The following is a 22,771-nucleotide window of genomic DNA, read 5'->3' as shown; positions in this document are numbered from 1 at the left end:
GGGGCCCTTTATTACTGATGACAGCCACCCTCGACTGGGTGCTTACTGCAGCTTCACATTCAGAGTTTATAGTAGTCATGTTAATCCAGGAGGTATATTATTATACCCATTTTATGAGTGGGAAAAAGTGAGGCTTCAAGCAGCAAAGAAATTTGCCGAAAGCCTAGGTCTGTCCAACTTCAAAGCCTGGTCTGGTCCAAACAGACAACAGGGGCTGTGTCTTGGAATTTGGGGTAACCAGATTCTGCCACATGTCATCTGTCACCATGTAACGCAGAGAGGACTAGTTACAGGACCGGGACAGAGGCTCCCAGCTGTCTCCAACCCAGGGAGAGCACCTCTTTGTGTGCCCGAGGTCCACACCTGTAGACCCGATCAGAAAGACTTCCCTGCAAGCCGAGCCTGTCCTTGGGAGCCTGGCCCAGCAGGAGGGGATGCCCAGGCTGGGCCTCTGTGCCCCGAGGGGCAACTCTCTCACCAGGAAGAACCTGGAGCCCCCAGGAGCGGTACAGAGGCAGCTGCAGTGTCTACATTCCCGGGCCACACGGCAACATGTGTTTGCAGACCTGTGACTTCCTCCGACCTGTCACCTGCCCTTCCTCCGGGCCTCCGCTCTCCTGAGAAGAGATCTGGAGTGATGTTGCAGTGACCTGCCAACCCCCACCCTCCCGGCAGAGACGAGACCCGTCTGTCACCCACTGCCACTCAGTGACGCAGGTGGCAGGGAGCAGCACCGTGCGAGCTTTACAGAGGTGGAAACCGAGGCCCGACCAGAGTCAGGGTGCTCTGCCCGGCGCCTTGCTGGGCCATAGGCGGCATCTTCCAGGCCAGGCTGCTGTGGGGTGTGAGGGGCTTTGGCTGGGCAGCCAGAGGCCCCAGGTGCAGGGGAGAAAGGCTCTGGGGGAGCATTTGGGGGATGATAGAGCAGCGTGTAGTCACCAAGCTGAGGCTGTCTTTTCCGGGACGTTCAAGGAGTTTACCAGTGGGAGGTAAAGAAACAGGGGGAAGGGCTTTATAGTTTGAAAAAGTGAGATTTCCAGGCTGCGGTTTGGGCTTGTTCTTCTTTTTTTAATTTCAAAACTACCATAGTCTGTGCAGAAAACTTGGGAAACAGATAAGCGTGCAGACACCAACAATCTCGGACCCTCACGCATGCGCGCACACACACTCCCGCACCATCACCCATCATTCCTTTCCAGAGATAAAGACTCTTAACAGGCACCTGTCTCGTGTTTTATGCACATGCGTAGAGTGGTGTGCACATCCGTGCATGTATGTACACGGCTGCAGTCATACAGGCCGTCTCACACACCGTGAGCACAATACGGTCGGCAGAACGTGGTACCTGCTGTCTTGCATGCACTGTGCTTCACTCAGCGATAGACTGTGACCACTTTCCCGTGTCAAAAATATTCTCCTGCGCCCTGGCCGGGCGGCTCCCTTGGTTGCAGTGTCGTCCCCAAAGGTTGTGAGTTTGATCCCCGGTCAGGGCACTTACCTGGGCTGCAGGCTCAACCCCTGGTCAGGGTGTGTACGGGAGGCAACCTATCGATGCTTCTCTCTCATATCAATGTTTCTCTTTCTCTCTCTCTCAAATCAATAAACATCCTTGGGTGAGGATTAAATTTTTTCTTAATTCTCCTGTGGCAGATTTCTTAATTGCGTTTATTCCGGTATCTGAATGGACCGTCATTCACTCAGATAAACTCCCATCAATAACCATTTATACTGCTTCCTATTTTTTCATTTTCCCCATTTTTATTATGAATGTATACGTGTTTATTATGAAGCTTTGAAAATACGCAGAGGCGAGAGGAAAATAACGGTTCTCTCTGGATCCCAGATGCCGTAATTGTTAACATCTGTGTGTACTTCATATGTGTTGTGCCAACTACGTGGTCGGTTTGACAGATAAGGATGTTTCCTACATCATTGTGACCTACGGCACACAATCCTGGTAGGGACTTTCTATCGGCTCATTTGTTAATATTCGCCATCTGCTCGTGGCATTGAGTTCCTCTATTGGGGAACCTCTACTGGGGTTTCAATAATCCTGCTTATTTAGACAAGAGATTCTTTTCCCCCCGTGGCTGACTCGATGCCGACCCGAACTTGGCATGTTCGTCAGGTATTGATGCAGCTGACCCCGGGCTGAAGAATAGTGTTTGGATGTGCGGGGGTGGGAGGCGGGGCATTCGGCCTGGGAGGGCCGCTCCAGAAACGGGCTCCCGCGTGTTAAGGAGCAGAGCCGGGCTCCACTGTCCCAGGAAAACAGGCCGCCCAGCTCCCCAGAGACCACCCCTGCGGCATGGTTTGCAACAGCGAGGGCCCTTGTCCATCAACCCAGGCGGGAGAAATACGTGATGGAGCGTCCGTGCCACACGTGCCGTGGAACGGACGCCACGCGTGCCATGTAAGATGGCACAGGCCCCTCCTGCAAGGGGAGGAGGTCCCGAGTTATACCCGAGAACCGCTCGTTACAAAGTGGGCCGCGCGGTGCGTGGGTCTGGGCGCCGGTGTAGCCTGGGCGTGGGTACCTCACAGTCTACTTAGCGAACTCCTGCTGCTGTCTCAGAATGTGTGGGGTTTGGAGCCATTTTCCCTTTCTGGTTGACGTTTATTCTTTTCTGGATTAAGTTTTTAAAATCCGTACCTTTGTGGGGGATTACTCTGGTAATGGGGGAGGGTGGCAAAACAAAACAAAAGCCATTTTGATTTTTAAAAGAAGAAATGCGTAGAGAGAAGACATTCCCGGACTCCTCCTGCGTCCATCCGGGAATGCAGACTGGAGGGTGCAGCCTGCCTGACCCCGCCCTGCGGCCCCGCCCCCGCGCGGCCCCGCCCACCAGTCCCCCACCCAACTTTGCCCTGTGCACTTCTGTGTTGCAGATTCCGACAGCCAGTGCAGCCCCACAAGGCAGAGCCTCAGCCTGTCGGAGGGCGAGGAGCAGGTGGACCGGCTTCAGCAGGTGGAGCTGGTCCGGACCACCCCCATGTCCCACTGGAAGGCGGGTACCGTGCAGGCCTGGCTGGAGGTAGTCATGGCCATGCCCATGTACGTGAAGGCCTGTGCGGAGAATGTGAAAAGTGGAAAGGTGAGGCACCCTCGGGACCCCGTGGGAACGCCCCCCTGGCCCTCCCTTGAGCTTCGCCAACCCCGAGCTGGTCTGCCCCACCCCCACCCCCACCCCGGACTCCCACCCTCGGCGTTAGGAGGAGCTGTAACCTAGGAGCCGGCTGACTGGGACACAGGCACCAGTGTTCCCAATAAATCATCATGTCTCCTTAAACCAGGAGCAGCCTCCGCCTCCTCCCCTTTCACGTGGGCCTGGCCTTCCTTTACCTGGTGGAAGCAGGGCAGGACTCCACGGCAGGGCTCTCTCAGTCTGGATGGAAATCTGCCCATGTCCCGGAGCCCTGGCCCGAGCTGGGCGGCAGGAATGCCCCGGGTGCCCTGCCCTGACACCTCGGCAGGTGGGCCGGGAGACCCCTCTGGGGCTCAGCCCCAGCCAGCAGCGGTCCCGGACGGCCTCAGGTGCCCACCCCAGACCTCCCTTTGGGGCACTCAGTCCCTACCGTTCCGGGGAGCAGATGCTGCTGAGTCTCAGCGACGAGGACCTGGAGCTGGGCCTGGGCGTGTGCAGCTCCCTGCACCGGCGCAAGCTGCGGTTGGCCATTGAGGACTACCGTGACGCCGAGGCGGGCCGCAGGTGAGCCAGCGCTCGCTGGGGGCTCCCCGGGAGAGGGACAGAAGTAACCCCCACCCCCCACCTCCAATCACACAGGTGGGGTGAAGGGGCGCTGTGGGCTCGGCCGGGCGGGGCTAAAATGGTCCCAAACGCCACTGGTCCCTCCCATGGGAAGATGGAGAACAGGGAGAAAGAGAGGCCCACGATGGCCTGCGATGCCCCCAGTACAGGAGTCGGGGAGACCGCATGCACCCCCAGAACTCCTGTCTCTGAGGGTGGGCCAGCCTCAGTGGGTCTGGGAATTTGGCCCAGTGTCTGCTCTGCCTGCTTCCAGCTCAGTCCCCAGCACCGAGGATTCTAGGGCGGGGGAAGACAGGATAGGTGGGGGAGCAGAATGGGACAGAGCGGGGACCCGGCCCAGCAGGGCGGGGCGGGGGGGGGGCCCAGTGGGAAGCACACGGAGGAATGGCCAGAGGTCTCCCCCATCACCCCCCTACCCTGTCCAGCTCCTGACCTATGCAAGCAGGACTAATTGGGGAGCGCCTTCACCGGGCAGCTCCAGGGAACGGGGGGCACCCCCTCCCACACACACTCACACACACTCAAGTGCATGCAGAGGGGAAGAAGGAACAAGCTGCTGGATCTGACACTTTTGTTGTGCATAATTATCTCCTTCACTGGTTCCCCCATCATTTTTGTGCAGTTAATTAATCAAACCTGGTGGTGTGTGCTATTATTTGCAGAGGCAGCTTTGTGGATTAAAAAAACAGGAGGCTGGGGCTGGGGAATGGGGCTGGTTTGGAAGCAGGAAAACCACACCTGTGTGCCCGGGAGAGGGCCCTGGACGTCACTCGGAGGTGGCAGGAAATGCTGACATCAGATCAGCAACTCTGGCAGCAACAGAAAGCAAGCAGAGCCCAAAGGCACAGGCCCTGCCCGAGAGTCAGGACCCTGCCCGTCCTGGATGCCAGGGCTGGAGGGAGGGACAGAGGAGCCGCGGCCTGCTGAGATTTCCCTCCTGAGGGTCCCACAGCGTGTCCCACCACCCGCTTCTAACCAAGGCCCTCCTTGGAGTTCCCAGAAGTGCTCACCATCCTCAAGTTGGACCACCACCCCCCCACACACACCCTGGTCCCTCTCAGTAAATGCTGCCTGTGCTCACTGAACAAGGTGGGGCTGTCCGCTCCATCCCTCAGAGAGGTGGGACCTCGGCCCCAGCTCCCCCAAAAGGTAGCTGACCCCGAGCACCTCCAGGAGCCGAGATTCTACGGGGTGGATTCATCAGCAGCCACAGGTAAAAAGATTTTGAAAAATTCCAAGAGCTGTAAGCAGAACTGTTTCCAAAGATCGGGGTCCCGCGCTGGACACCGCAGGGTGTCCTGGGGGTGGGGGGATTCAACTGAGGGTCCCCTTCACTCCCTGCAGAAACCTGGTCTGTCTCTAACTTGCCGTGTGGCCTTGCTCTCTCTGGGACTCATTCTCCCCCTGTGAAGTGAAGGGGGATAAATCAGAACAGCGGCTCTTTGACTTTGGGGGATCATGGCCCCTTTGAAAATCTAATAAAAACGTTTGCCACTTTCACCAGAGGAAATATACAAAACTTCACAAATCTGCGCCCTGCCATCCTCTGACCCACCCACAGAACTCTAGGGTAAGAACCCCAGACCATATACAGAACATATGCTGTGTGACTTGGGGCTTGGCATTGCCCTCTCTGGGCCTGTTCCCCCTATTGCTAAAATACAACAAAATTCACCAGCACGTGCCAAAGCATCCCCCGTCACTTCCTGGGTACGATTTCACTTCCCCCAGCACAACACCAGTGAAGAAGACATTCTTACCCCATTTCAAAGATGGAGAAAGTGGAGCCCAGAGAAGTCCTGGGCACAAGGTCATGCTACAAAGTATCTAACTTTGAAGCCACTTCCCTGTCCTGTCCCCCATGTCCCCTTTGTGTTAAAATAACAGCAACAGCTCCTTCTACTATTATTTATGGAACACTCAATACGTTCCAGGTGCTGAGCTAAGGGCCTCCCCCTCTCATTTCCCTTAGTCCTCACAACGCCAAGAGGCTAACACGATTGACCCCATTTTACAGATAAGGAAATTGAGGCACAGAGGAGCAAGGTCTTGGAGCTAGCATAGCCTCGTGCTTTCTGTGTTGAATAATGACCCAGAAGGTATCTAAATCTGTGCCCAAACTCGAATTTCAGAGTCTAATCTGGCCCCCGTTTGGGGAGGGGGCAGTGTCAAATTTCATAAAATGTCCTGAATGACTTGTAAGGTCATGCCGTTTTATTCAGCTTGGGCGCCCCCTGCAGCTCAGACCGGCGGCTGAGGAAGGGCTGCCAAGGGGGGCCCCATGGGGACGATTCCGATGAAAGGAGAATGCCGTGAAGGGCCGAAGTGCATCAATTGCTGGCACGCAGATGGGCACTGCTGGTTGTAAGCGGGCCTCTCCACCCCACCCCACAGCCTGCTGCACCACTGATGTGCTGAGCAAACCCCTCCTTCGCCTGGGAAAGGAGGTGGTCTCCAGCAGCCACAGTCCAGGCGCTGTGGCATCTGATCCACAGGGCCCTGAGCTCCAACTCCTGCCTGGGACAAGGCAGTGATGGCTGGGGCTGAGAAGGGTCCCTCTGAAGTGTCCAGGCTGGAGCCAGCGTGGAGGGGCCAGAAGGGGGTCTGCCTGCATCCCCCAGAGCCAATACCCCACTCCGTCTTCCAGGCGTGGGACGCTGTTGAACATTAACTGAGCCAGATGGGGCCCGGGGCGGGGGGCATTCGCAGTTGTGCCACCCCTGGTCCGGCCCTCCAGATGAGTGGCAGTGAACCAGGGAGACAAGTATAGGGACGGGACTCCCCAGAGGCTCTGGGCACAGACAGGGCCTGACCCAGCAGCACAGGGGCGTGAACGCTCCGGAGAGTGCAGTGTCTCAGCACAGTCCTGCAGGGGTTCGGCAGGGGAAGAGGGTGCACTGTGCTGGAGAGCGGGCCTACAGAGGGGAGGAAGAGGCGGCCCTGGCCCCTGGTGGCAGACTCGGTGGTTCTGGGTGATGGAGGGGTGGGAGGATGGGCCGGAGCCAGGAGCCCACCCCTCCTTCTGCAGTCATTCCTTCCATGAAGTGTCTGCTCTGGGCGGGCACCAGGCTGGCTGGCTTGCAGAGAACAACGCCTGCACGCAGATCGATTAATTTTCAAGTTCCACGTGTGACTCTTGCTTAGAAGGAAACACTCAGAGGCAGAGAGGGCTCAGGCTGGGGGGCAACTTCAGATGCACAGGCTCTGCAGGGTGGGAATGGGGCCTGCAGGGGCCCTGGGAGTGAGCCTGGCGGAGCTGGAAGGAAAGGCTGCAGGGGGAGGCAGCGGGGGGGCGGGGGCACCGCCGGAGGGGAGAGCAGACCTCGTCAGGCCAGCCGAGGACTTCCGAATTCACTCCTGCAGAGGAAAGTCACGGTCGAGTTTTCCTGTTTGACTTTGCAGTCACACCTCGGTCCTCGAGGTCTCCCACCTTGAACAGTTCGGTTCTCAACCACGTTGTTCACGGGGAAAAAAGACCCGGTTGTCGAGCAAAACTTCCGTTCTCAACCCGACAACCCTTTCGTGCTGGGACCTGGGGGAAAACGATAATGTTTTCAAACAAATCTCTTCTCGAACAGCCCTCTGGAACAAATTAAGTTTGAACACCAAGGTTCCACTGTATTTAAATCTCCCCGTTGTCCTTTTTCCTTCTTTTACTGACTTATTTTTTCATTAGTTCAATGTTCCCACTACCAGCTCATGAACGATACTTCCTTGTTTCATGTCCCGTTGTCGCTGTAGCGGTGACAACACACACACTTAGCGTACCAGCTTCGTCTTCAAGGGGCATCAGACAGCTCTGTCTGCAGCATTGAACAATTCCTTCTCCTGCTGCTGTGCTATTGTTTTCATACCTATGAATTATATGCTCCATTATACATTGTCCTCAAGGTTAATTCATGTTGTAGCATATTGCAGAGTATCCTTTTTCTTAAAAGACTGAATAATATCCCATTGTACGCATTCACCACCTGCTGCTCCTCCCCCTTCATCTGGTGAGGGACTCTGGGGTGGTCTCCCCCTTGTGGCTGTTGTGAATAGTGCAGCTGGGAACACGGGCGAGCAAACACCTCTTTAAGAGCCTGCCTCGGATTTTTGTGGGTGCACACCAGAAGTGGGACTCTTGGTTAGATGGGAATACTGTGTCTACGTTTTGAGGGACCACCACACTATTTTCCACGGCAGCTGCACCATTTCACCTCCCCGCCAGCTGTGCCTGAGGCCTCTGATTTCCCCACACCCCCACGCTGCTGTTCCGTGGGGGTTTTGATAGCAGCCATCCGAGTGGGTGCGAGGTGGTCCTTCCCTTCGGTTTTGGTTTGGCGTTTCCCTATTGATTAGTGATGTTGAGCATCTATCATGGGCTTCTTGGATCTCCTTTGGAGAAATGCCTGTTAAAGCCATGCGCCCATTTCTGAATTGGGTTACCTGTCTGTTGCTCTGTTTGGGGAGTTCTCCTTTTGATTCTTTTATGCAGTCCAAATGTCCACAGGTGTATTATTCTCTTTCTTCTGAAAGAAGTTCCTTTAACCTTCTGTGGACTCCATTTCTCTGAGGATGACTTCTTTCAATTTCGCTGGTTAAAAAAAAAGGTCTGCTTCCACCCTCATTTTTGTCCGGCTGGGAGTGCAGCCCGACAAAGACCTATTTTAAAGACTTGTTATTTTAAAGAAATTTTAGATCCAGAGCAACACTGGGGTAAAGGCATGGAGGTTCCCCACGTACCCCTGCTCCTCCACATGCGAAGCTTTCCCACCCCCCACCAGATGGGACATTTGTTACAGCTGAGCCCATACTGACCCATCACCACCACCACCCAAATCCATGGCTGACGTGAGGGCTGGCTGTTGGCATTGTGCCTTCTGTGGATTTGGTAAACACGTGACAATGTACATCTACCACGGCAGTATCACACGGAGTAGTTTCACTGTCTTAAAACCCCTCCTAGCTCCGCCTGTTCCTCCCTCCCTCTCTCTTAACTCCTGGCAACCACTCATTTTTTACCATCTCCATAGTTTTGCTTTTTCCAGAATGTCATATACTCGGAATCATACAGTATGTACTCTTTTCAGATTGGCTTCTCTCACTTAGTGATAGGCATTTAAGGTTCCTCCACAGGAGCCATTTAAGAAGAGGAGTGACGTGACCTAATTGATGTCTTTACAAGTCCATCTGGCAGCCACGGGGAACGTGCATCAGAAGGGGCAAAGGGGTGGGCACAGTCAGGAGGCAGGTGTAGAAATCCATGCCAGAGGTGGTTGGGCCTTGAACTCAGAGAAGGAGAGAGAAGGACAGACACGCTGACCTGACAGAAGGCCAGGATAGGAGAGGGAAGAGCCGGGGCAATTGAGGATGGGGAATTTTAACTGGAGCCCACAAAATGTGGCTACAACAGCCAGGACAGGTCAAGAGGGCAGTTAGTCCGAATCTGGGACTCAGAAGAGAGGAGGGGTGTGAATTTAGGACTTCCTGTTTGCAGACATAGTCCAGAGCTCGGGGAATGGGTGTCCCCCAGAGATGGAGAGCGTGAGGAGGGAGAAAGGAGGGGAGGGGTCACGAGGGACCGGTGCTCAGGACAGGGCAGCAGGACAGGGCGTCCATTCTTGGACGAAGGACAGAGAAGTGCCAGTTAGGACCCACAGCAGGAGGGTGACATGATCTGCCAGCTCTGTCTGGGGGAAGGGACTGGGGAGGGCACAGGTCAGCAGGCAAAGCCCGGGGGAGAGAAGGTGGTACCTGGAGGGAGCGGTGGAGAGTACAAAGGAGGAAACTGAGTCGGGTGGAACTGAAAAATCCAACCCAGGTCTCCAGCTTGGGTGGACAGCAGGGCAGCCCCCAGAGAAGGGTGAACAGGGACAAGCCTCCCACCATCTCCCAGTGTCCATGGCTCAGGCTGGGAAGGAGTAAGGGGGCATTGCTTCTACCTGGTGGGAAGGGAAGGACGCTGGTCCTGATTCCAGGCCTGGGAAGGAGGGTGGCACCACGCTGTAAGTCCATCGTTTTCCTTTCTTGCTTTCACATTATGATTGGCTCATGGTCCCCTGCAGTTCTCACTTACACAATGACGCTGCTCCCCTACCTGGTAGCCCATCTGGTCATTTCTCCAAGTCCGGGAGGTGGGGGTGGGAGATGCTGTCCTTATTCCTTCTGCGAGGCTGCCACCGTGTGGCGATCCTGGGAATGGCAGCCGAGTGGATGAGACTGGACTATCCCTGCCAGGCGCATCCACTCTTGCGTGCGATTGAGAAGTATTTGTGGTGCACCTACTGTGTGCGTGGCAATGGGGTAAGTTCTGTGTGGGATACAAAGAGAACTGAGGTGTGGCGGGGAGGAGAGAGGACTTAGAACAGACAAAATGTAGGCTTTAATTCTGATCCCAGGACGTGCCACTGTGTGGCTCTGGCTGAAGTCCAAGGACGCATACATGGGCCAGGCCAAGGCTTTGTGGGCCCCAGGTTCTGTAGAGCCCCTGGGCTGCTTCCTGCTGCATATGCCCCTGCTGCTCTATTGCGGTCCCTTGTCGCAATCAGTGTCTGAATGTGGTCTTTTCTCTTTTCCTATCCCCCCTGCCCTCTGGCTCCCTTTGTTCTTTGGGGCTCTCCCTCCCTCCCTCTCTCTCTCTCTTCTCTCTTCCCCTCTCCCTTCCCCCTCTTACCCCCTCTCCCCTCCATCCCTTTCTTCCTATTTTCTTCCATTCCATGCCTGTTCCTGTTTACCTCTCTGATCTTCTTGGTTCCCTGCCTCCCCCCAACCATTGCTTTCCCCTTCTCTCTTCACCTCTGCTCATCTCTGCACCATTTCCATCTGTCCCTCTATCTCTTCTACCTTTCCCCACCCACCGCTCTCTCTGGCTATGTCTCTCTTCACCAGCCTGTCCAAAGCTGCTGACCTGGACCATCACTGGGTGGCCAAGGCCTGGCTGAATGACATCGGCCTGTCCCAGTACTCCCAGGCCTTCCAAAACCACCTGGTGGATGGGCGGATGCTGAACTCCCTGATGAAGCGGGACCTGGAGAAGCACCTGAACGTGTCCAAGAAGTTCCACCAGGTCAGCATCCTGCTGGGGATCGAGCTGCTGTACCAAGTGAACTTTAGCAGAGAGGTGAGAACCAGGGTGTGGGGCGCAGCCCCTTCCACAGCCTTGCTTCCCCCTCTGGCATTCTCTGTTTGTCCATCCAACCACCTTCCCACCAACCCACCCATCTGTCCATCCAAACATTAACGCATCTGTGCATCCAGCCGAGCCCTCATGCAGCTGTGCACCGACCCACGCGTGTGAGAATCCATCCATCTGTCTGTCCATCATCCAGGCTTGCACCCGTTCCTTCCTTTCTCCATATTTCCTTCCAGTGACTGCTTATTCATGGGGCAGGCCCGTGCTCAACCCAAGAGAGACGGGGAGTGTCATTCCTCAGGGTCTCACTGCCTACCCCCTCACAGGCCAGCTGAGGTCCCCTGAGCACTATGGCCCCTCACTCCCCATGTGACCTCAGCTTGCCCCCTTGTCCCCCAGACTAACCCACTGTGTCTGTCCCCACCAGGCCCTCCAGGAGCGCCGGGCCCGCTGCGAGACACAGAACACGGACCCTGTGGTCTGGACCAACCAGCGGGTGCTCAAATGGGTGCGAGATATCGACCTGAAGGTGAGGGGTGCTGGCGGGTGTGGGGGCGGCTCTCAGGCAGGTGCCAGTCCCATGCACGTCTGCGTGCAAATCAATATCCAAGAAGGTCCGCGCCAGGTCAGCATTCTGCTGGGGCATGGCTGTGTGAGCTGGGGCATCGTTACCCAGGCTGGCAGGAATACCCTGCCCCCCCCCGTCACTCAAGAGGAGGGAGCTACTCAGCCCTCCCCCACAACAGGAACCCCAGCACTGATGTCTTCCTCACCGTGGGGGTGAGGATGCTGAGCCACCCTCTCTCTCCCCAGCGAGTGTGGGGTGGAGTCGGGCCCATCTTCCCATTCAAGTATTTATGGGCTGCCCGCCAAGGGCTGGCATTAGTCAGTGACAAAATAGTCTTGGTCACCACCCTCACGGCCCTCAAAGAGTGAGGCTAGGGTTCCCCCTCATTATTACATGACTGGCCCCCAAGGGGTCAAGCCCTTGCTGCTGGGGACCTATCCCCATCTTGAGCTGCGTCCCCTCAGGCCAGCAGGCTGCCCCCACAGGTCAGTAGGGCGGCCCCTCGGGCTCACCAACCTCGTCCTTGTCCTTAGGAGTACGCGGACAACCTGACCAACAGCGGGGTCCATGGCGCCGTGCTGGTGCTGGAGCCCACGTTCAACGCCGAGGCCATGGCCACCGCCCTGGGCATCCCCAGCGGGAAGCACATCCTCCGCAGACACCTGGCGGAGGAGATGAGCGCCGTCTTCCCCCCAGCCAGGTGCGTGTGGGCTGCGGGCTACCGTGCCCGGGCTCCGGAGCAGGGTGGCCCTGACTTCCCATCCCAGCCCCTTGTTCACTGGGCCCTACATGTCCCTCGCCACACGGTGGTCAGTGTCCTCTTACCTACCAATCAGGCAACCGAGGCTCAGAGAAGTAAAGTGCTTTAGTCCAAACGTCGTGGACCGAAGAGGGAGAGGGACAGTCAGGTCTGGAGTCAAGTTGTAAGCAAAGGCCGCATAAGGGTGGCTTTGAGAGCTGGGGACAATTGGTGCCAGCCTTAGTGGTGAGTGCCAGGTGTCAGGGCGGCCACTCCAGGCAGGGATCATCGTGAGGACAAAGGTCTGGAAAAAGGGATGGGCATACGAACGGTGTTCCGTGGTCCAGGTGAATAGACCATGTCAATCCACCTACCCTGGTCTCCTCATCTGAAAAGCGATCAGAGGATAAAGCCCCAGACAGATAAGCGAGGGTCCTCCCAGTGGGCCGACCCCTTCAGATGACCGTAGCTGGGGTCAGATGACTGTTTATTGAACACTTGCTGTGTGCTCAAATAGAGATCGGGGCTAACCCAGGACACTATCCCAGACTGATCCCAGGTTGGGGGGACTGTGACACACTTACTTTGCACATTATCACCGACAAAGAACAGTCCCATCCCTTAGTTCATTCGATCCTCGTCCCCGTGAGAGAAGCCAAGTGAGAAGGGGTCGTCGCCCATTTTATGGACAAGAAAACTGAGGCTTCAGGGAGGTGCTACGGCTCAGTAAAGACGGGGCAGGAGTCATTGGCCTGCTGGCACCTCCCACCATGCGGAAGCTCCAGGGGGGCCCACGAGACCTGGCTCCGCTCCCCAGTAGACGTGACCCCCAAGGCCCTGTAACAAAAATTCACGGAGGCCAGTGGCATGCAGCACACCGGACACGAGGGTGCCCCACAATAACGGAGAGTTCACATCCCCGGGCCTCGCGTGGAGACTGAAGTCTGTCGGTGAATCAGTTTCCTCTTGAGCGGGTCCACGGGGTTCCCCTTTGTGTGTTTGCTCCGGGTCCTCCTTAGCATTTCAGGGGAGACCAGCGATTCCCCTGGGAACTCTGAGAGTTGACTCCCAGGTGCACAGAACCAGAGGCCTGGCTGCCTTTCCACCTCCTTGGCCGCCAGGCTTCTCCAGCCTGGGTCCCAGAAGCCCGAGCGACAGGCAAGAGGGGACACTCTTGGGCCACTCGGCAGGTCACCCAAGCAGGGCTGGAAGGGGCCTGTTGAGATTTTCAGGCACCCATGAGAAAGTGGTATCTTATGATCCCCTGGCCACCCCACCCCAAACACTCACTGAGCGTGAGCACCCAGACGGCACAGGGGGGCGGGGTTCGGCATCTGGAGGCGTGGTCTGTGGGACTGAGGGGCGGGGCATCGGGGGCAGGATGCTGGCTCCTCCGCCACCACCTGCATGATTCTATTGCAGCAGGAATCTTGCTCTCGGCTCCCCAACCTGAAATGGAAGTAACCACTGCTCCCTGTCAGGGCTTCCGAGGGGTTGAAGGAGCCCGCGTGGGTGTGGAACCCAAGGGCAGCAGCAGGCCTGGCTCTCAGTGCATATTCTCTCCTTCCATCCTGGCTGGGAAATCCTGGTTTGACTGGGTGAGAGTCGGACTGCAGGCCAGCCCGCCCCACGGAGGACCTTCCTTCCTACACCACGAAGCCTTCTAGGGTCTCAGATGACTCAGGATTGGAATGCCCTGTTCTCCAGAACCTTCCCTCACCAGAACTGACCCTTCCACCATCCCGTTCCCTGGAGGTCTCACAGAGTGGCTAGAAATTTTCAATAAGCCATGGCAAGCCTCCAGAGACCTTTGTCCTGTGCTTGGTTTATTCCCTGAAGCATTTGTATATTCACACATTTCCATCCAAGGGAGCAACAAGGTAGGGTTTCAGCTGCTGTAGAAAACAAAGAGAGACTGTGGCGCGGTGGTGGCAGAGCCATCCCCGTCATCCTGTCTACACCACAAAGGCAGCCACCTTCTGATTTGTGTATAAAGCTTGTTAGGACCGGAGGCGCATGCAGGGCTCCATTGTACAGATGAGAAAACTGAGGCCCAGCAAGGTCCTCAGCTGGCACAAGGACATAGCTAAGGGAACTCAGACTCGGTCTGTGCCCCTCACGGCCTCAGTGAGATGTAATCATAGCAGTTATCCGTGGTGTCCCAGCCCCTTCTCAGCCCTTTGCGAGTATCATCTCATTTAATCCCCATAGTGACCTTAGGAGAGAAGTGCCCTTATCGCCCCCTTACAGAGCACACAGCCCGAGGGGCACCGCCGCCCCAAGCCAGTCACTGACGTGTGAGTGTGCAGGTCTCTGCGAGGCAGTGGCTGAGTGGACCCCCCCACTCACTGGAAATGGGTCTTCCCCCAGCTCCACGGGCATCCGGGAGGCGGAGCGCTTCGGCACGCCCCCCGGGAGGGCCTCCAGCGTCACCCGGGCCGGGAGGGAGGAGAACAGCAGCGGTCTCAAGCACAAGACTGGCCGGGTAAGTCGCTCCACGCGTTCACCTGTGAGTCCTGCAGCCCGGGGAGGGCTTTCTGTGGTCTGGGTCTGCCGGCCCTTCCCCAGCTCCTGTGTTGGCCTGTGCAGGGGCCAATGGGCCAGGACACAGGTGCAGCTCCGAGACGTCGCCTTCAAGGGGCTCATGTGATGCAGAAGCCCCATAAAGCTCAGAGTAGAGGCTCAAGAGGCCGCTCTCTCCTGCCTGCAGCCTCGCTGCCTGGGCGCGTGCTCACCACAGATTCTGGGGCCCAGCCACACTCTGGATGCAAAGGGCCGCTGGGATGGGGGGGAAACCCTTGGTGCGAGGGGCCCTGAAGGCTCCTAAATGCCCCAGGCTCTGAGAACCGCTGACAGATTGAACTCTGGTGACCGGACCAATAGCATCAGAGGGGGCGGGGCGCTGATGGGCGAATACGTGCGCAGTTCCGGGCCGATCACACCGACCCAGGTGACCCAGGCGACCCAGGGCCCTGGATGAAGTGCGTAGACACAGATGGCAGGAGTGGATAACCCCAAAACCCTCCCTTTGCTTCAGTGGACATTTGGGGGTCCCGGACAGCATTCCAGGCACCACCCTAAGCACCGGGGATAAGCATAAATTAGTTACCACCTTCCCCTTAAGGCGCTCTCCACCCAGAATGAGCATTGCCACTAAGGGCAACACCCTCAAAAGAGTGAATAATTGGTCTGCGGGAGGCAGAAATTTAAAAAAAAACTTACTCTTTTTACAGAGTAACTAGCAGAGGTACACAAACTGTCCATAAACTGAAACTCGGTATATCTGTGGTATAAGTTCATGGCCGGAGTGTGATAAGGGGAAAAATATCTAAGATGCTCATTTTGCAGGGGGAATAATGAAAAAAACAGGAATTACTATTCCTATTTTGTAGCTGAGAAAACCGAGGTGCAGAGAGGGCAAGTCACTTGTCCAAGGTCACACAGCAGGGACTCGGCAGAGCAGGGATCTGAGAGCCCTGGTGTGGGAGCCTCTAAAACCCACCCACGCCCTTCCTGCCACGCCAGGCCATGCTAGTGTTCCCCGCCCCCCACGCTCAACTCTGCTCTGTCACACCTGTTCTCAAGGGCTCTCCCACCGAGGAGGGAGGTGGGAGACTGGTGGACAGTCAGAAACACTGTATCTGTCCTCACCCTTGGTGAGGTTGCTTCCATGTGGGGACATGAAGCTCCCTCCTGATGTTAACTCACAGTGGAGTATTATTTTGAACAGGAAAAGCACAGAGAGGTTAGATGAGTTACTCAAGGTCACACAGCAGTGAGGATGGGAGGCCCCCCCATTCCCCAGACCTGCAAAGTCAATCCTTTCCTCTTACCCCTCCCCCATCCTTTGGTCTCACTCCTCTCTTCTCAGCTGCCCCTGGGGAAGATAGGAAGGGGCTTCAGCAGCAAGGAGCCCGACTTCCATGAAGACTACGGCTCTCTTCAAAACGAGGACTGCGGGGACGATGACCTGCAGGGCGGGCCCGAGCAGGGCCGCCTGGAAGGCTACAATGGCCTGGAGGTCACCAACGTGTAAGGGCCAGTGCCCCGCGGGATCCAGCCGGGGTCTCGCCTGGAGGAAGAGTAGCCGCATAGCCACTGTACATAGTGACCGCAGGCTGAGCATGCTCCTCTGGTCCTGGAAAAACCCCAACACGCTGCCGCCACTTCAGACAGGAGCACAGGAAAGGAGGAGACCCCACTGTGGACCTCCTGCTCCACGGGACAGTGCCGACCACGAGGACCTGTCACCGTGCCCAGCCCCTCTAAAATCCAGGCGCCCCTCAGAGTGACTTACTGGCCACCGTTGTCCTGGAGCCCTGAACCCAGCTGCCATGGTGGAAGGAGGTCCCCAAACACCCTCCCAGGAGGAGCAGGTGGGACTCCAGCCAGGCACGCAGCTCCCAGCAGTGACCGTAGTCTGAGCAGGCACAGCCTGAGGCTGACCAGCACACACGTGACCCAGGCAGTGAGGTGACAGGAAATGCTGCCTTCTGGCTGAGATGTCACATGGAGGGAGGTGCCCTCGCCTGCATCCTTGTCCCCATGATTGAGAGTCTGGGTTCTTTTTCAGGTCACCAAGTCCCTTTTGGGAGAAAGCAAAACAGGGAAGTCATTTCCTCTACCCTAAAAACCCTGGGTCACGTGGGTGGACATGTCCAAAAGCTATTTCCCCATCCTCCCCCGGCAGCTCCTCAAGGTGGGGGCAGGAGAACGATCCATGCAGGGTGGGGCTTAGAGGTGACCTTCCCAGGAGAGGCAGACAGCCTGTCATCGGGGTGAAGGGCATGGTGACGGCAGGACCAGGGACGACCAGGTCGGCTCCGTGACAACTGCACCAAACATGGCGACAGATCTGGGACGGGGGGCAGGGGGCGCTCACAGTTAACCTGGCAAACCTTTGCTGGGACGTCTGTCACCCGAAACAGAGGTGTGCTCGCCCATGTCCCCGGATGAATCCCGCAGAGCGCAGTCGTAAAGATGGTGGGGAGCCCCTGCAGCCCTCTGCTTGTCTCTGCTGGGCGGCTTCTCCCCAGTGGCCTCACCGCTCTGTGCCTGGACCGCTTCATCTACTGTACTTCCGGTTCCCTCCCAGGGATGTCGTGAGGGTTAACCCTTGCTAATGTCTGTAACACACTTCGTAACCTCTCAGGACAGGGGTGGGAAGTTGGGGGTGGGGGGCTGTCTCATTTCTCACTTACAACCACAGAGCTGACATGGAGATGCTTCTCTCTAACTCTGTTATGCGTGAAGCCGTGTGCAAAAGGAGGACAAAGAATGTTTAATGTTTCCATTCTCTAGAGCCCCCCACAGGGCTCAACCACACAAAGAGGGAGAAATCCCACGCACACAACCCCCCAAAACCAGTTCAGTTCAAGCGCTCGGGCTTGACTGAGTTCCTGGACCTCCATGCCGAGTGACGATGTGGGAAGGTGGTGTGCACTGGGGTTGTACTTACCCTTCAGTTATCAAAGCGAATCAGTCACTGGAACCGTGATGCTCCACTTCTACTGAAGTCACCTGCCGGGAGAGTTCAGACGCCGTTTGAATTTCCAACACTCGCAGCGGGTGTCCGCCTCCTCGGGTTCCCCAGCCCGAGGTCCCCAGCCCGGCGCCTGCCTCCTGAGGAGCACACCTCCCCGACTCGGAGACCAAGCCGTTCTCTCTCACCTTGACCTAAGCACAGCCTTTCTCCCCCTGGGAACCAAATGCCCAGTGGGTGGGCAGGTTGCATCTGAATGTTTGGCCTCCTGGGGACACATTTCTGATTCCAAGGACTGAGGGGTGAAGCTCTGCTAGCTGCCTCGGCTTTGCAGAGACTCCGAACCCCACAATCTGTATGGCATTCAGCCACTCACGGGACCTGACGCGGTGGAGCCCACAGCCCGGGAAGGAGAGCAAAACCCCCAGCTACACTGGTGTCCCTGGTCGCTCCTGAGCCAGCACCCAGGCCAGGTGACCCGGCCCCCCAGGACCTGCCTCTGGGGGTCAGCAAACCAGGAGGGCAGTTGTTCCCGCAGGGGGTGGCTGAGCGCAGGCCACCCTTTTTTGAAACTAACGTTCACCCGACTTGTCAGAAATAAAGCTTTCATTGTTCCCGGACTCCATCCCTTTGAGGACAAGATGAGCAAGCAGACCACTGGGGGTCACTGGCAGGGCTGCCATTAGGCTGGGCGGCCTGGGGCAACACGGGCAACCTGAAAGGCACCTCCACACAGAGTCGCATTAGGGGGGCTTTGTCTGCTGGAAAAACTCTCAACTCCGCTTTGAGGGCGGGCAGAAGAGCAGGGGCGGAAAGCTCCGGCTGCTCGTGGGCAAAGGCCAGCGGAGTGGCCACCTGCAGAACGCTGGCCTGCCACATCCCGTCCCAGCAGCCTGAGTCGTGGTCTGGGTCCTCACGGGCTGGACCCAGGAACAACACAGAGTGCTTCCCTGAAGGTGCTGTCCCCCGGCCTGCAGGTGCTGCCCCTTGAGAAGGGGCACTGGGGGTCAGAGGCCGAGGAGAACCAGGGCAGGCAGAGCCATCGGAAGGCACCTGCTTGGCAGACTCAGCTCTCTGACCCTGGATGCCTCCGAGAGACCCCTTTGTGCTTGGCTGAACAGAGCCTTCCCCCAGGAATCTGTCTGTCAGCATTGCAGGCTGCAGGAGACAACCTGACCAGATGCAGTGGAGGGGGAGGGGCTTCGGAATAATGACCCCGAACGTTGGGGTCATTGAACAGGCCTGGGTCTGGCAGCATGGGATGGTTTGGGCAAGACAGGACGTTAGGCTCACTGCAGGGGCGCCCAGCCAGCCTTGGGTTTCCGCAAGGCCAGCCCTCCCCTGCCCACCAGCACCAGTGTGTTCCAGGCACTGTCACCTCTGCATGTCTCTCTGAGGCCCCGACAGGCTCATGACAGTTTAGTGGCAGGAAAAAAAAAACCCTGTGGGGGGGAAAAAACTCGTGGGAAAAACACCTCATGGGAAAAAACACCCCACAGGAAGCAGCACCCTCTGAACCTAACACTGTTGTCTATGGTTGTCTGGAGGGGAGAATTTCCCAGGCCCTCCCACACGAGTGGGTTGGGGGCTGCCAAGGAGGCGAGTGGGCCATGAACACAGCTGATGTTCCTGGCCGCTGGTTGCCGGTCATGGCCCCAAATGTCTTCCCAAGAGTGAATTTTAACACTGTAACAATAAATACTACTGCACAGCGCTTATTAACGATGAAGTGGCCTTTCTCTCTGTGTGTTCTCATTTAATTTTCCCCTCAGCCTCTGTGAGGAGGTTATGAATCCATTGCACGGATGAAGAAACTGAGGTTGGAAAGGCTGAGGGGCCTGCCCAGCTCTACGAAGCTAAGAAATCACCAGGAAGAAGCGCAAACACAGTCATCTGCCCCCAAACTTCAGGCTGGTCCCTCCCCACCCCCTGCACCCCCCACTGCAAAATTGGTAATCCCACCCTCCCCTACCTTCCAGTTTAGGACTTACCTTACCTTGTGGCATTGCTCAAAAATGGAGCCCAGGTATGTTCTCTCCTTTTGGGAAACTTTTCCAACTGAAAAAAAAAAAAAAAAGATTCTAGGACAGAACAAGTAGGAGATCCGTATTAGCCGGTGACAAGTGACAGAAACCCAACTCAAAAACTGGTTTAAAAATAAAAGGGTTTACGGGCTTACGTGAAGAACAGCCCAGGACCACGGCTGGGTTGGACAAGGTTGCATTCAGTGTGAAATGCTGTTTCAGGATCTTCACCTCTCCTTATCTCTTGGTTTTGCTTTCCTCTCTATCAAATTCATTCCCAGACAGGTTGCCTCCTCTGCCGGCAAAATGACCGACAGCTTAGCAGCCCCACACAGGACAGAGCCTGTGACTGGTAGTTCCAGGAAAGTCTTAGGGTGGAACCTCACTGGCTTGAGCCAGGCGGGGTCGGCACCTGGCCACAAGCCCAGAAGGGACAATGCACTGAGAGAAGAGTGTTCTGTGGCTCTTAGGGGGACAGTGTGGGATCCTTTCACGGGGCCAGAGAGCTTTCCTCTTTGTGGGTGGTTGGCTCCTTCCCCTCCCTAGCAGGTGGGGCAGGGCAGCGGGACCCCAGGGGCAGCAGCCCCCTGCTACTCAGAGAGGGAAAGAAACTTGAATCCACACCCCCAGCAGCTCACCGGAGCACCGGCAACAGAACTAAGAATTCAGGGCCGTCTGACCCAGAGGCCAAGTTTAATAACCGCTAATACAGACAGGGCGCTGTCCTGTCCCACATGGCAGGGTTTCTCACCTGGGCACTACTGACATTTTGGACAGACGCTGCTGGGGGACAGCAGTGTCCTGTGATTTGCAGGATGTTTAGCAGCGTCCCTGACGGCCCCCCAGCCAGGGGCCATGTTGCCTCTCTCCAGCCAAACGCCCGCTGGGGAGGCAAAACCACCCCGCCTCGAGAATGCAGCTGCACGTGTTTCTGCCCATTCCATCCCCCAGAGCTCTTTCAGGGAGGCATTATTTTTCTCGCCTGACAAACGGCGAAACTGAGGCACAGAGCAGGTGCCTGGATTCTCCAAGTGGTGAGCTGGAGAGTGGGAGCAAGGACATCCGCTAGAGCAGAGAGCTGGCCACACCCAGCTGTTTACAGTGAACAATTCCCGAGGCCAGGTGGTCCCGGGAGGAAGGACTTCCTGCTCCTGCTGGATCCGCCCCCTCCACCTGGCAGAGAATTGCTCTATAATCACAGGTTTAAAGGGGAAAGACAGCTCCTCGGGCTCCAGACTTAAAACGAGGTGGTCGCTCAGGGACTGCAATGGCCTGGTTGAGTGAGTACTTCCAACAGCCAACCCCACCACGCATGCCTCTATCACCTGCAGTTTGCAGGGAGTCCCCGACCCTTGACCGAGGCCTTGCAGCCAATTCCTGAGCAGCCCAGGTGTCAGCTGCCTATTCTCACCGCAGCGGTGGTCAGAGACCCAGCAGAGCTGGCTGCGTGGCCTGTGCATGTCCGGGCTTCAGGTGTCTGCTGAGGGAGTCCTCCCTGCTCCCGCTGGCCTTGGGGAACCGCTGTGCCCTCACTGCCTGTCCTTCTTGGGGGTATGGGTCTGATGATCATGCTGCCCCTAGGGCCTCCACCCCTCTCACCCCACCCCCCCTTCAGCGAGGTCACATGATACTGTCTGGACCAATCGCAGCCTTGCAGAGTCCCCAGGCCCGGGGATGGTAGGCACAGAGACCCAGGAAAACAGTCTTTCCCTGGACGTTTGGGAAAGGTTAGCTCGCACTTGCTTTTGCATCGCGGGCTATAACATGTGCCCCAGCACTGCAGACCTGCCGTGTCCCTCCCACAGGAGGTGTCCCTGAGAACGGGGACAAACAGAGAAGAAAACAAGATGGGAGAAGGGCGTAGGGAGGGGTGACATGTGCCCTGGATCCAGCTGTCCCTGAAGCTGGTGCGCTCCTGCTTCTTGAGGTTCGGCTGAGTGACACCCTAACTCGCATCCCCTTCCCCCCATTCCTTCCCTGTATTATTTTGCCGGGATCGCCATTACCAAGTGCTGGGTGTGGGGGCCTGCTTAAACCATGGAAATTAACTTCTCGCAGTTCTAGAGGGTAGAAGTCCAAGTTCAAGGTGCCAGCAGGGTTGGCTTCTTCTGAGGCCTCTCTCCTCGGCTTGTAGATGGCTGTCCCCTCCCTATGTCCCCTCTGACCTCCCCTTCGTGTGTGCCTGTGTCCTAATCTCCTCTTCTTAGAAAGACACGATGAACACAGGGTCAGGGCCACCTCGATGGCCTCGTAGTAACTCAGGTGTCTCTCTGAAGTCCCTGTCACCACATGTAGCCGCATTCCGAGGCATGGGGGTAGGACTTAGACATGTGAATTTTGAGGGGACACAGTTCAGTCCACACCACTCCCACACACTCCTCCCACCGCTGGATTAATAATCACCTTGAACTGGGGTTCAGTTGCTTGACTCTAAGAGGCCCAGTGAAGCCACCCACCAGCCACCTGGGCTTGACCTCAGGCGACTCCTGTCCCTTCTCCTCACTCCCACTGACCTCATGCCTGTGCACACTTGCACACGTCTGCACACACACAACCTCCCCCTCTCCTCAAGCATTCTATCTACACTGCACAAACAACGTGGAAGGGTGAAATAATCTTAATTTTTTTTCCTTAGCTGACCCAATCTTCCTAGGTAGAATGTTCCTCCCTTGGACCTGTGACATTACAAGGTCAGATGCCAAGCTGCATGTGCTGGGAGGAGGCCACCCTGGGTCTTCTCACTGCCATGTCACCCTTTGGGCACCCTGAGGAGTGTCACCCCTCATTCCTAACGTAGTTTCCATGCCAGCTTCCTCTCTGGGATCACTGGGCTCTAGGTCACAGCGGAGGTCAGTCCAGAGCTGAGGACACAGCCACGGCCCCCTGAGGACACTGAGCCTGGGACACTGGAGCAGGGTCTTGCCAAGAGCCCTGCAGAGGCTGACGGCACACAGCGTCATACCAGGGAGAACTGTGGGCCAAACGGGACCAAAAAGACACCCACTACCTGAAAGCAGGGGCTTCGAGGAAAACAAGCAAATGACATAAGGGTAACGGGCCGCAGGAGACACGCT

General features: G+C 56.8%; 1 protein-coding gene across 1 annotated transcript in view; it reads left to right on the top strand.

Moving 5' to 3' along the window:
- Positions 1-16,227, top strand: part of KAZN (kazrin, periplakin interacting protein) — a 380,404-nt gene extending 364,177 nt beyond the window's left edge. Inside the window, exons 9-15 of the mRNA XM_037165744.2 lie at positions 2,890-3,095; positions 3,592-3,710; positions 10,641-10,872; positions 11,312-11,413; positions 11,986-12,152; positions 14,562-14,676; positions 16,063-16,227. Coding sequence (XP_037021639.2) covers positions 2,890-3,095; positions 3,592-3,710; positions 10,641-10,872; positions 11,312-11,413; positions 11,986-12,152; positions 14,562-14,676; positions 16,063-16,227 — 1,106 coding nt within the window. The remainder of the gene's footprint in view (positions 1-2,889; positions 3,096-3,591; positions 3,711-10,640; positions 10,873-11,311; positions 11,414-11,985; positions 12,153-14,561; positions 14,677-16,062) is intronic.
- The last annotated feature ends 6,544 nt before the right edge of the window (positions 16,228-22,771 follow it).

This window comes from Artibeus jamaicensis, unplaced genomic scaffold, assembly GCF_021234435.1.
Source record: "Artibeus jamaicensis isolate MK-2021 breed Jamaican fruit bat unplaced genomic scaffold, CSHL_Jam_final scaffold_847, whole genome shotgun sequence".
Classification (NCBI taxonomy): Eukaryota; Metazoa; Chordata; class Mammalia; order Chiroptera; family Phyllostomidae; genus Artibeus; species Artibeus jamaicensis.
This window is presented reverse-complemented; position numbering and strand designations above follow the sequence as displayed.